The 13948-nt window shown below is 42.6% G+C and overlaps 1 protein-coding gene across 9 annotated transcripts in view; it reads left to right on the forward strand.

Moving 5' to 3' along the window:
• Positions 1-1307: 1307 nt before the first annotated feature.
• Positions 1308-13948, forward strand: part of TBC1D1 (TBC1 domain family member 1) — a 115258-nt gene continuing 102617 nt past the window's right edge. For 4 of the 9 annotated variants that reach the window (XM_054823414.1, XM_054823421.1, XM_054823420.1 and 1 more), the window contains exons 1-2: positions 1581-1818; positions 9352-9867. In XM_054823414.1, the coding sequence (XP_054679389.1) occupies positions 9451-9867 (417 nt within the window). In that variant the 5' untranslated portion in view covers positions 1581-1818; positions 9352-9450. Of the gene's footprint in view, positions 1819-2118; positions 2257-6034; positions 6137-9351; positions 9868-13948 lie in introns of those variants that run through there. The other 5 variants (XM_054823416.1, XM_054823418.1, XM_054823415.1 and 2 more) reach the window with 5 other exon arrangements.

Consider the following 13948-nt stretch of genomic DNA (forward strand, 5'->3'; position numbering starts at 1 on the left):
TTCCAAGCAGCAAGAAACAGTCTTGTAGGATCCTTACCTGTTTCATTATCACCTTCTGAAAGGCAACAGTAAACCCGTAAAAAAAGTCCTCCTAAAATCACTGGTTGGTAATTTGGGAATGCATGAGCCTTGGCTGAAGTGCTGGAGGTGTCTGGGTGGGGATAGCAGTTCGCTGTCTTCCATAACATGATTACTAGAGGCACGCAATGCTCAAGCAGCAGGCTTAAAACAAGCAAAAGGACACACTTGCCCCAGATACTGAGGTTGGCAGGTGATAACTGGAGTAAAAGTGTTGTCCTTAGCAGTGATGGTTTACAGACACAAGTAAATAATGGTTTGCAGAGAGATGGCATTCCTTTTCCCAAAGAATGCAAAGGATGTCATTGAAAACCCGAAGCACTCATACCTATTCCCACGTCTGAAAGAGAAGCAGCAATGAACTGAGTACAGATTGGGAACAAGTACTCCAAGGGAACTGCTGCTTTCATATTTTGATTCACATGTCAGTGATCCTATAAAAGTACACCTAGCAAGCAAAAACCATGTAGATACAACCACTTTACACTTTGCAAGTAGGGGATGTGCTTACATGCTAAAATGTGACTTGTTTTTCATAATCTGGGGCAACATTGTGCTTGCATTTGACAGCTTACTTGACTTGTTTCGCTCACAGCGTAACATGTGCAGCAGCAAAGCAAATTTCCCTGAGAAAGCTCCGATTCTACAAATGTGCACAGACTTAAAAGTAAATCAGTAGTCTTGCTGTCAAGAAGACTTGAGATAAATTGAGTGCAAAAGTGGTTTGCAGAACGGGAATGTAGGGTGCCTTGATCACCTGGAAAGAGCACTTGCAGAAGAATATAATTAACTCTCCGGATCTGTTCATTTCTTATCCTCTCTGGCAACTGAAAGACCAACTAGTGCCAACTCTTAGACATATATATATATACACACATACATGTGTGGCTTCTCGTGCATGGAGTAAGTGGGAGGAAGGCGTGAAAAAGGCGATTCAGAGAAGGTGAGCAGCTGCCCCACGGCCAGAGCTGGGTCCAGACCTGAGGGTAACTTGCCTGCTCCCAGATTCCAGGTGCTGGGCTAGTTCCAGATTTGTGAGCAAACTTCCCTTTGACAATGGTTCCCGCCTTACCTTGTGTGCTCCCAACTTCAGCTAACCTCGCGGTCCACCCCGGCTCACTACGGCAAGGCGACACTGACTTGTTTTCTGCGGGAGATGAGAGGTTGTGACAGACACACGGGTCACCGTCGGCGAAATCCTCCTCGAGAAGGACGAAACGGGCCGGGGGAGGGGGCCTCAGCTGCCCTCTGTCGCGACATGGGCGCCCGCCTGTCGCCGGCTGCCCGCCGCCGGCCGCCCGCCGCCGGCCGCCTCTGGCGGGCGCCTGTCCCTCTCCGCGCTCCCTCCCGGGCGGGGACCCGCCGCCTGTTGCTATTTTCGCCCTCGCTGGCTGCGTCGGGAGCAGGGAGGCGGCGAGCGCCAGCCGCTGGGTGTGCGGCCCGGCCTTCCCCGCCTCCTCCCGCCCGGACTGCCGGCAGGTAAGAGCGGGGCGGGCAGCCCGAGGCGGGGCGGCCCGTCCTGACCGGGGCGGACAGTAACAGGAGGCGGCGAGCAGCCCCCTCGCCCGGCCCGGCTGAGGCGCTGGTGTGGCCTCCCCACCCCCGGCCAGGCGTCCGTTAGCGGCTCTCCGCTCCTCTCCCCTCAGCAGGAGGTGGGCAGGCGGTGCCTGACAGCCCGCGGCCGCTGCCGGCCGAAGGCACTTCCTTGCAGCGAGCACATCCTGCTGCGGCGAGACGGCGGTAAGCGGCGGCGGCAGCGGGTCACCCCCTGGCCTCAGCTCCAGGCCTGGCGGGGGGCGGCCGGGACGGCGGTGGGGGCTGCTGCGTCCCCGCTGCGGGCTAGCCCGGGGGAGCGGCACTGGCAGCGCAGAGCTGCGTTTTTGGAGGGGGGATAGAAGGAGGAAGAGCTGGTTTTAGCTTTGAGGAAGTGAAAGAGTTGAGGCGAGAAATTAAGCACCCCGCCGCGGGGGGCGGCCGCGGGCTGGCGGGACTTGTCCGTGCGCTGTACCCGGACTCTGAGGTGGAAGAAGCCTCCGGCCGGCCGAGAAGACGCGGCTGTGAGGCGGGTGGCGGGTCCGGCCGGGGGCCCCGCTCCGTGCCCGAGGCGTGGGTAGGGCGGGCTGCCGCCCTCCCATCTGTAGCGGCAGGATCGCGCCGTCGGTCGTAACGGAGCCCCTGGTGAAGTTGCAGCATTTGCTGTGGGGACAGTGTTTCTGCGGGGCGGCGGGAGCGGCGGGACGGGCGGGGCGGCGGGCGGGAGCGGAGCGGGGACGGCGGGGCGCCGGTGCCGCGCTTCTCAGCTCGCAGGGGCCTGGAAAGGCTGGCTTCTCGTCAGAATAACCAAAAGACCTACTTGAATTTAAACAGAGATTGGCCTGATGTGCCACAGTCTGCTTTTAGTTCTTTTTCGCACTCTTCCCTGCACCTTCCTCACCCATCAATACAAAATCTCGTCTCAGAACCTGCTCCTTCTTAGAGCAACACAGCGACTCTTCCCATAGGGGTAAAACTAAGCTTTCCTACAGCAGCACACTTGGAGTTTAAGCTTAAAATCTCCACACATTGGTGCAGTATTTTTATGGCCCTTTAGATTCACGTACTAAATTAACGAGGGAACGATGTCTTGAAACCGCATTCACGAGAGGTATGAAACAAATGTAGTTATTTATAGTGCAGTTTGAAAAGACTGAGACCTTTGTATGCTGTGTTGTTTTGGGAGAGAGGCTAATATGGCAGATCTGCTGTAGGAACCTTTAGCAGTGCAGATGGTGGGATTTGTGCCTGCCGCTAAGCCCAGAGATTGAATGGAACATAGTGGGTCAAAATTAATAAAAATATACATCCCCTGAATAGCAAATACCTCTGAGTTGATGCATATGATTATACTTTTAACACCTGTAAGTGCTGAAATAGAAATTTGTCACAGCTTGTTTTATAGAAATGCTGAAAGTCATAGGTAATATGCAAGAGTAGAAATGCTTGCAGGTGAGAAAAATGACAGGCTGGAAAGAATGTGAAACACATTCAACGACATGTGGATGACTTGACACTTTTTTCACTTTATAATTTGGTTAACTGAAAAGTTGGATGCAAGTGTTTTGGCTGTGGATATGCAATTGAATAAAAAGGAATGGCATTCATAATGTAATTTACCTAGCAAGCTTTATTTTACAAAGATTTTTTTAGTGCATTGCTGTGGTAGAACAGCCGAATATTTTGTTCAGGTCCATACGAGGCTGACTCAGAAGACCTCAATCATCAGCATATTAATTTCTGTGGACTCTGTTAAGGAAATAGTAACAGGTGTCAAGGACAGGAACAGTGAGCTATTTTCTTCATTTGTTAGCTGATTATAAACTTGTATGTTTATAATCAAGAACATGCTACCATTTTGCTGGAATATTTTTTTATTAGTAGTCTATTTAATTTTTTAACCTATTTGAGGAGTGCTGGCTGTATTGGTAAATATTTTAGGTGTGATTATTACCACAAAAACAAATTATTTGCTCAGAGTACATGGTGAAACATTGTTCAGGGCCACGTCTGAAGCTGCTGGTGGCATTGAAAAGAATATAATGCATGTATATGAAAAAAGAATGGAAATTAAAAATAATTTCTGAGGTGAATTGACTTCTGGGCTTGCACATGCTGTTGCTCACAGCAAGCCATAGCTCCAGAAGGAAACAGCAGATCTAAGTAGTAGATAAAAAGAACATCCTTGCAACAGAAGGGTGTGTTGTGGTTCCAGGTGCCAGTTTGAGTGAAATTAGAACTATCTGAAAACTGAGAGCAACCTGTGGATGATATCTAAACAATCTTATTTAACTGTATAAAACAGGCCAAAAATGTCATTTGAAGCCTCAAGAAAAAAGATAAAGCTTGTAACTAGCTGCCCCCTAGAATGATCTAATGGATGCTGTGTTGTGATACCGAAGAGAGTAATTTCATGCATAGTGATGGAAACATAAAAGGACCTCTTCTTAGCAGTGACCATATCATGACATACCTAATACATATTCTCATTTATTTTTTTCTATATATCCTGCTAGGTGGATAGAGAAATCTGACAGCATGAGTGAAGACAATGTAAATCTCAGTCAGGGATCAGACAGAGAGGGAGAGGAGTGGTATTTAGTTCTGGCTTGCGTTCCACAGCTCTGGCTACAGGCCAGGGCTCCTCATAATCCTTAAGTAGTATTATATTTCTGCTAAAATAATCAGCGATGAAGTGCAGTCGGTACCAGTGCCTCTGGTTCCATTTGTCAGCAGGGTTCAGCGCTAATGCTGTTCAGAGAAGAGCTGAACAAATTTGTGCTCTTTAAGACCAGCTGTTTTTCACAAGACCTTGCTATATGGTTGGACGTTTTGCTTAGCTTCTTGGAGGGCAGAAAGAAAACCAACTTACACAAAAAAAAATTTGTCATGTCAGCAGCCTGATCTGGAGTAAGTGATGAACTACAAAGGTTGAGAAAGCCAGGGTCTTTCTGTTCAACAACTCACAGGTCAAACTCCTCATTTAATCATTGATGTGTGAAGTTCTGACTGCTTCCTTGCTTGACGTATATCAGTTCTGCTGTGGGTCCCAACATTCCAACTGCTACCAAACCAGGGGAAGAGCTGGAGGAGAGTGAAGGATTGCTTAGGTCAATAGTTACCCATGTTCTGAACAAGAGTCTGAAACTTTTGGCTGCATGTCTGTATTGAATTTAGTCCACTCCACTCCAGAAGAAACAACAGAAGAAGGATAACTTTTCACCACTGTTGTAGTTACTGCTTTTTTTATTTGTGTTCTTTTGGTTTAGAACAATCTCTCTCCCTTCTTTGCCTTTTTTTCTGTATTAGTTTGAGTCCATCCCAAATGTGCCTGGTTTTCCCCCAGCTGCCAAAACCTGATTTCTGGTGCCCTACCCTCCCAGGTTAATAAGACAGTGTTGTCTGTACCCCACAAAATTCTCCTTCCTAACCTCGAAGTTGACCTGGCCGCATCTAACCAAATGGCACCCAGAGCCTGTGCCTTGTCTTCATGATAAAGTCTTTGCTTTCTTGAGAGAAGGTGAATTTTTAGGAACGCTGTCCTACATGATGCACAGCTGCTTAGACACGTACTTTCACACAGGGAGAACCTGGGGTCCAGAATGGCAGAAGTACTCATTTTTGTGGCTGTCCCCTTCACGCTGTCTTGCCATCATCCTGACTTCTCTCTGAAGGTGCCCCTTTTAGTTTCTGGTGACATAAAAAGATGAGAATACAAATTAGTTTGGGAGAACAAGAGCCTGATATATGTATATTTAAAAACAAAACAAAACAAACAGATTTTGCTAGGACAATCAGTGTAGTGTTGCATGCTTTCTAAGCCTGCTCCTGGCTTGTGAGAAGTGGCTGGGTTGATCACCGTGAAAGATAAGTTGAGCACAAAGAGCACACGTATGTTCCCATGTGTATTTTTCACATTAGTGAGTCAGTCTGATGTCTCCTAGTATAGAAGGTGGGGTTGGATTTATTAGTGTGGTTTGTGTAAATACCATATGTGCTACAGTTTGCCTGGCTGGTTTTATGCTGATGGAGCAAATACAGCTAAATCAAAGCATGTTAAACAGTGGCAACATTAAGATACAGTTTGGACAATATTAACATTTCTCAGACAGCAGCAAAGCTGTTAGCTGAGGAGTGCCACTCTAGCTGTTCTCAGCTCTGAGCGCAAGGGCAATAGAGATCCTTCAGAAGATGCTGATGGAGGGGAGAAGGAGGACCTGTCCCAGTTATGTCCCTGAGCACTGGGAGAACAACTGGAGACATTCAGCCTGTGTGCAAAGCAAAGCCTGGTAGTCTTCTCCCAGCCCAGAGTAATGGAGCTGAATGGCACTTAGAGCTGTCAAGGGAACATGAAAGTTTAGGTGGAAGGAAACAAGTGGGTGGCTTTATTTTTATACCTTTTCTATTCTCTCTTGAATTAAAGGTGAAATAAACATTTGCTTTGAAGAAGCTGTTTGTGAATCAGACACTTGGGAGGAAGATGAAGCTTGTTTGAGCCTACTGTACTGATATGGATGGTAAATGGGTACGGTGTCTGCAGAGCCAAGTTTTAGAGGGGATGAACTGAGCGGTGACAACCAGAGATGGGTGAAGGTGCCAAAATTCCAAGTGGTGGAGTCAGGGCAGACATGGACAGGCTCAGAGCACGGACACTCTTTGGCCATAGTGTGTGCTTAATTTTATGGCTGGGAATAGGCCTGTTGAGATGAACAGAACTATTTTTAGGTCTAAATTAAGCATGTATGTAAATACTTCATGGTCTTGTAAAACCTTGTCCTTGGTGTAAATGTAAAGGACATTGATGCCAGCAGCATAAAATTGGTATAATTTCTGGTTGAATTTGCATGTAAATTAAGATAAGAATGACAGGAGGAGGAAACAAAGAAAGAATGGCTGGAAAAGGGAGATGAAACATGCACAGTAACATACAGAACGATATGGGTTAGATAAGGAGACCTTCTGATGCTGCTAAATTTGTTCTCTGAGAAACTGCACTTTTAGCCCCTCTTAATGTTAGGGAAAATAACCTAGCATTCTGGCTTCTAGTTAACTGTTTTGATTTAGTATTAACTGTTTTTCTTTAGAAATAACAAATGCAGACATTGGAGTATTTATGCTGTTGACTTTGCAAGGTATTTATTTTGTTAAAGAGATGAATGCCAAGAAGCTTTGCATTTATATTAAATACATTCCAGCAGTACAGTGTTGAAGTATGACAGAGTATCGGTCTGTTTTTCTAAAATACTGTTCAGTCCTTAGAGTTAGCATGCAAAATAATGTATTATATTGTGATATTTATTCCTGTCTGAGGCTGCAGTGCCTTATAGGTCTGAGGTAAAAGAGCATGGTAGATGGCGGTAATCCAAATGAAACTTCTTTTCCTTGAAAAGCTGATTTAAATGAGGATGACTTTGTGGTATTTTAAAATGGTTTTTATTCGATTGCATTTTTTAAAAAAGAGTTCTGAGAAAACACAATTGAGAAATATGTTTACAAAAAGTATGTGGCTAATAGGTCATCTTCCGTGTGGTAGCTCAGTTCTCCTGTTTTCAACTAAGAATGGAGTTTTCTTAGGCTTTCTTATCCTGAGATTATTATGCATGCCACTAAATGATGAGAACACTAAAAGCTAAAAACTCAATTTTTATGTCTTTCAAACTACACACCATTGTAGTTATGAATTAATCCAATCTTCCCTGCAGTTGCTGAATTATTTTTCATTGTTACAGTTAAGGAGAAAAAAATGTATGATAGTTTTTCAAAGAAGAAGAGACCATTTTGATTCCTGACAGACGCAAAACTATAATGATAATTGTGCTTAGCAGTCTGTGTTGATAAGGTGTAAAAACGCTTCCTGAAGCTGTTGTCCCATATGATGCAATGCATTTATATTCATCTTAATGGTGGTTGTTTTCTTGCTTGTTTGTGAAACAAACAAAAAAAATTAATGAAAGAGTTGTAGTATAATTGAAATAAGGAATATAAAATCTGGATTTTCATGGCCCTTTTTCCCACACTTCCCATGCACAGAGACACACATAGAGGTTTACGAAAGTTTTTTAAAAAATTATTCTACGCATCTAGAATGCTACTTATGATGACTTCTTCAAATAGTGTCTTTAAAACCTGCACTATTGGATTCTTTTGCTAAATTTGGCATCCTTGGAACTGGTAGTGCTGCCACAGAGTTCATTTGTCAAAAGATGCAAAAGTTCCAAAGAAAAAAAGTACCCAAACACGTGGTTTCTGCAGTTCTCTTGTTTTTACAGTCTGCCAGTTACTGCATAAACATTTTTCCCCACTTGGACATTTGCAAATTAGTTGCATTTTAAACACTTGTTTAGTTCCAAGTGAATTTCCATCTTGAAATGTTTTTTAAGGTTTGTTTTTAATCCTAAAATTTCCTTTAATTTTCAACAAGGTGAAGCACTGTTAGAAACTCAGTTTTAAAATATTTTTACAAGGACAAATAAAGGACAAAGTTTAATGAAAACTCATGAGAGAAATACTGCTGGTTTTGGTAATCATGTTTGTAGATGAACAAAGAAAAGAAATATTGTTGCCACAATAAAGAGATGTGGTTTATTAAATAAGTGTTCAAATATAATTAAAAATGTTTTGCAAGGAGTTCTTGGGACTGCTCATGTTGTTTTTAATATGTCTTTTCATGGGAAACTCTCAGAAGGCTGAGGGTAAACTAGTGTCATGGTATTTAAACACAGGCAATTATAGGCCTGTCAGCTTTTCATCAGTCTCACACAAAATAATGTAACAGCTGAAACCAGGTTCATTTAATGAGGAGTTAAAACATGGTAGTATAACAAATGCTCATCTATCTGTTTGCACAGACTATATTTTGCAAAATTAAATTGATAGATAAATGAAATTATTTGGTTTTGTTACTAAAACTACTAATATGTAATAACAGTAGTGGTAGTAGATGCTAGATATAACAAGGTTGTATGTAACTTGGTTTCATTTGATATTTTAAGAAATGAAAATGATACAATATCAATGTGGCAAGCATTAAGTATTCCTGGCTGGCTGACAGGCCTCAAAATGCAATTATGAATTCTGAATCATCATCTGTTTTTTAGTGAGATCCTGTAAGGGTTGTTGCTCCTCTCTGCTATCTGACAGGTTTATCAGTGATCAGTCAGTTGACTGCTGCTAGCTTTTTAAGATGACAACAATTTCTGGGATGTTATTTAATCAAAAATTCTGGTTGGTGACAGCCCATGATCACTTGGCAAACTATACCTAAGGAAACAATTCCATGTTAGTAGTCAAATTCAAAATCATCCACCTATGAACAAGAAAGATGACCTTTTTTTTCTTTATTTTTCAAATGTGACTGTCATAAAGGTCAGAATAGCTCAGCTGAGTTCTTCCTATAATAATAGGATTGAAATAGGCCAGTGTAATCCACATGCACCTGCCCATGAAACAGAGGCTAGAAAGAATGTGCATTTTTAAGTTTAGTTACTCATTAGATGGTTTAGCAAGGGTTGTAAAGCAACGTTTAAATCATGACCGACTTATTTCCAAGCAATGTATTTGGTACTATTATGTTTGTTGGACCTGAAACAGTAAGATCCAATGTAGGGGAAACTTGCTAGATAGGTCATGGTAGATGATCAGTGTGTCTTTTCTGATGTTAAGCTATTAAATATTTGTGTTACTGACAGATCATTTTTAATTGGGTTCCTGCACCTACTTAACTATTTCTTTTCCTTTCAGAACTCTTCTGTTCCTTAATCAAAGGAACTGTCCAGATATTGTCATTCCATGGAACTGAAATATTGGTGAATTAATCCAGGTTCCCTAAAGGACTGTAAAATGGAGCCAATAACATTCAAAGTTAAAAAGTATCAAACACCTAGTGATTTCTCAGCAAGTTTCAGTCTCCAGCTTGTTGGTTCGCTGTCAGTGCATTCCCTAACCACCATGTCAATGCTGCCTTGGATTGTGGCAGAGATCCGGACGCTCAGTACAAAGTCTTCCAAAGAAGAACCTAGTGCCACCCAAATCCGACTTTATGTTTCACCAGCAAGTTTGCGATGTGAACCAGACACAGGGAAAATCCAGCAGTGGGATCCTTTGATTTATTCAAGTTTGTTTGAGTACAAGCCACAGCATGTCCACAAACTGATTCACAACAGCCACGATCCAAGCTACTTCGCTTGTCTGGTAAAGGATGGAGCAGCAAATCAGCGAAGTATCTGCTATGTATTTAAAGCTGATGATCAGACAAAAGTAAGTAAAAAAGAAAAAAAAACAACAAAAAACAAAGCAAGCAAACCTGGAGTTGCTTTTGTGCTGTTTGAAACCTTTCATTACAGTGTAAGATCTTAAGGCTGTATTTACAATTAGAGACTGGATCTCACTAAAACTTACCAACAAGTGTCACTTTACTTGATATTAATGGTTCAGTTGAACTTGCACTGCTCAGTATGTGAAGTGAAAGGTGTGTAAATCTCCTACAGGATCAGTGGCTGCATTTCATCAGCTTAAAAAACACTTTAATTCGGGATATGGGCTGAAATCTTGGCCCACAACTCAGTGAGAGTTTTTCTGTTGATGTCACTAGGGCTAGGATTTCACCCTTGAGTCACTGTGAACTTTATCTAGTCCTACAGTCAGACCTCTCAAATTTCTATTTTCCTGAGTTGAGACCTATGTGACTGGGAAATAGTGATACCTCCTTTCTCAGAAGGAGGAGGGTGTAGGGTGGAGCCTCCATATGCAGCGTACCTCCAACCACAAGGACACTGTGGAGACCTCTTCCTAGCTCTGTAATCCACAGAGCCTGGCAGGTGGTGTCAGAGAATGGGAGAGAAGCCACAGCGCAATGCTGCGACACTGTGACATGCAAGCTTGCTGCTGCATGGCATGAGACAGGGTTGGGTGTGTGCGTCTCCCACTGGGAGTGAGATTTGGCTCAGTCTGCATTTCCTAGGAGCAAGTTGTGTCCTTGCTGAAAAGGTGGAAGCATTAAAAATAGTCAGTCTCTTCTTTTATTTGAGAGTAATGTGAGACAATAACTCTCATGAATGAGTGAGTAGGATTTAGCACAAAGCTATTGTGGGACAAAGCAGTAACATATCCTTCACCTCTTGAGTGTAGACTGTAGTTATAATGTTGGAAAACAGCATCTTGCTACATGCTGCTTGCTTGACTCATAGGAGATGTCATGCTGAAGCACCTTGAAGGTATTATGTGAATATACACTGCACATGGGATTTATGCCAACCTGCCCAATAACAAAACATTGTACAGTTCCAAATCTGTGGTCTCAAGCTTAGAGCTCAAAACATATGGAAACAGCTTTAGTTAAATCCCCCCAGATAAAAAGGCAGTTCTGGTAAATTAGAAGGCAAATATGTTGTAAATAATAAGCATTCAAGTGAGAAATCCTGTCAAGTTAAAATGTAGAATACCAAATTTATGTATGTAAGGGAACAGAAATAAGGAATAGATGTTTCAGAACTTGGCATTGAATGGAAGTTGGTAAATGCATTTTGCAGTTTGCTTATGTACTTACCTTTGCTTGTGATTTTACAGGATTGTGGTGAGTGCACAGCACTGATTGCCTCCAGTACATTTTCTTTTGCATTTTCTTTTGCAACAAAAGATTGAAGTACTTTTTCCATGTTTGATCAAATTCCTAGACATGTTTGAAATGAAAGAGTTAAATTTGCAGCTGTGTCTACATGTTTTTGGAGACAACACCCAGAATTTTTGAATGCCTATTTTGACTACTTAGCCCCAGATTCACACAGCTATCTGTCCTTTCAAAAACTATCCTCCACCATGTCTCTTAACTTGCCTTGTTTGTAAGGATTGTTTCTCTTGACTTTTTTGCAGGCTAGGATCCTAATTAGGGGGTAGACACCTAATCAGCATTTGTGGACCTATGTTTTATCAAAAGGATAATGGAAATGCCAAGTGTTGTTATCTCCTAAAGTGAAGCCCTACCTCTTTTACTTAAATTCAGTGTAATTTCTGATTAGTCTACCTTTTAAGTAAGTCTCTTATGCTTTATAGGGTGTTGTTATTCTGCCCTGAATGTTGTCATATAAAGCCTTTTAGCTAATTGGTGTTTGTGCATTTATCAAGAGGAATGAATTGATGTTACCTGTTTTGCAGATACCCAACTTGAAAGCATAGGAGTGTACTGTATACCTTTGTTACAAATTGAGGGAGCTGTTTGTTAAAAGCAAGTGAATTGGGATAAAGGATTTAGCACTGTGTTGCTGCAGGTTATGTTCAACTTCAGAAGAAACAAATTTTAGAAATTGGACCTTTGCAGCCTATGTGACAGCAGACTTCTGTGCTGGTGCTCTTGCTCCTGAGAACTCTTTCTTCTATTTGCTTCAGCTCTGCAAAAGAGACACGGTAGTCCAGATAGGTTTAGTCACAGAGTTTACATGTTCATAACAATTCTTCACCCATTAATCTTGGGCATCCAAACTTTTGTGATAATTGCACTTCATCTATTTTTCTTTGGAAAAAAAAATCAACCGGTCACTAATTATACTATTGTAAACTGCAAGAGCCACAGTTCTTTGTATCTGCATAGATAAATCTGTAGTAGGGCTATATTTGACAAAGAGTTTTCGGATTAGGTCAGATCTGAGTGAGGATTTGAAGTAGAAGGCACTTTGTGGCTTTGCAAATAAGTTCTGAGTATATCCTCACCTTAGGATAAGTAGAATAAAAGAGGGCAGAAGGATGTCTGTGGGAGAAGTAGACTAGGAAGATTAGCATGTTAAGACACAAGCAGGGGTGTAGAAGACTAAACAGTAAAGGCCTTTGAAGAGGTGGACAAGAAACTTGAACTTCATGCAGACAGAGCAGTAGCTCTGGAAGTAGTAGAAAGTACAGAAACCCAGGAATGGTCAGGCTTTTAGCATCAGCATTGCCGATAGACTGCAGTCCATTAACTGCAGATGTACCTCTTTATATATACAAATTGAGCGAGAACATATATTTGATTAGTGAGGGATTATCTTACTGTTTAATACAAAAGCATTTTGTTAATGGGAGATGATATTTTGCTGGATAATATTTTAGCTAAAATCTAGAATTGATGGGGTGTGGGAATGCATGCAATGTTTTTTTCTGGATATGAGTACAGGGCTGTTAGGTTCATTGTTGCTCCATTACTAACATATCCACTTTAGAGAAGAAATCAGTAGGTAACTAATGCTAAATAATGTCAGGATTCTTTGCAAGGAATTCTTTGTTCTGCTCCTCTTTAGAAGTGAAAGAAAAGGCAGTGCCCTATTGTGGTTTTTGTCTTCACTCTTGTCCTGGTTTTGGCTAGGATAGAGTTAATTTTCACAAGGAGCCAGGACAGGTGAGCCAAGCTGGCCAGGGGGGCTAGTCCATACCACCTGACGTCATGCTCCCTATAAAAGGGGGCTGGTCGGGGAGGGGTGGGTTTGGTGTGGCTCTGGGATGGGCTGAGCTGAGTGTGGGCTGGGTGTCCAGTTGGGTTGGTAAGTTGCCTGCTGTTATCACCTGTTGTAAGTACTGCTGTTGTTTCCCTCTCCCTTGCTGTCCCAGTAAACCATCCTTACCCCAACCCATGGGGTTTTGCCTTGGTCTTTTCTGTTCTCATCCCCATCCCACTGGGGAGGAGTGAGCAAATGTCTGTGTGGTGCTGAGCTGCTGGCTGGGGCTAAACCACGACAGCTCTGTAGGATCTTGTATAATTATTTCCATTGCATCATCATGGCAGTATACTACTCACTTTCCCTGCTGGTATAGCAGTAAGTTGGGAAGGATGAGAGAAGTTTTCCTAGCACATTGCACATTGAAAACAAGTGTGTGCATATAGAGATTATTCCACTCCACTTAGTACTAAGAGGGTGGGTTTATACTGCCTAGAGAGAGCTTCTCTTGTGGATTAAAGTTCCCTTTTAAAGCAGATCTGTTGGATATGGGATCTGGAGCCTACTTTCCTTCCTTCCTCATGCATAACCTCAATAAAGTTTCCACTAGTTACAGACAGTGGAGTTTCTTAGCCCTTCACCCTCATTGTGTGGAGGTTCTGGTGGGTCCTTGTGATTAATTCCTGCCTGAGGGTGGGGCTGAAGCATTAATGTGTGTTCTTTGCAGGTGCTTAGGAATGGAGCTGGATTCAGTTATATTGGCTGCAGGGAGCTTATGAAGACTACTGATAGGTCATAGATGGGGATTGTGCATACTGTGTTGAGTAATGGTGGTGGAAGCTGAGGAAAAATTAACTCTCCAGTAAATCTGTGCTTGCAGGTTAGTACCTTCATAAGAATGCAGGCTTGTTGGACAGCTTGGCCAGAGTGCTTGGGTA

The sequence above is a fragment of the Grus americana genome, chromosome 4, assembly GCF_028858705.1.
Source record: "Grus americana isolate bGruAme1 chromosome 4, bGruAme1.mat, whole genome shotgun sequence".
NCBI lineage: Eukaryota > Metazoa > Chordata > Aves > Gruiformes > Gruidae > Grus > Grus americana.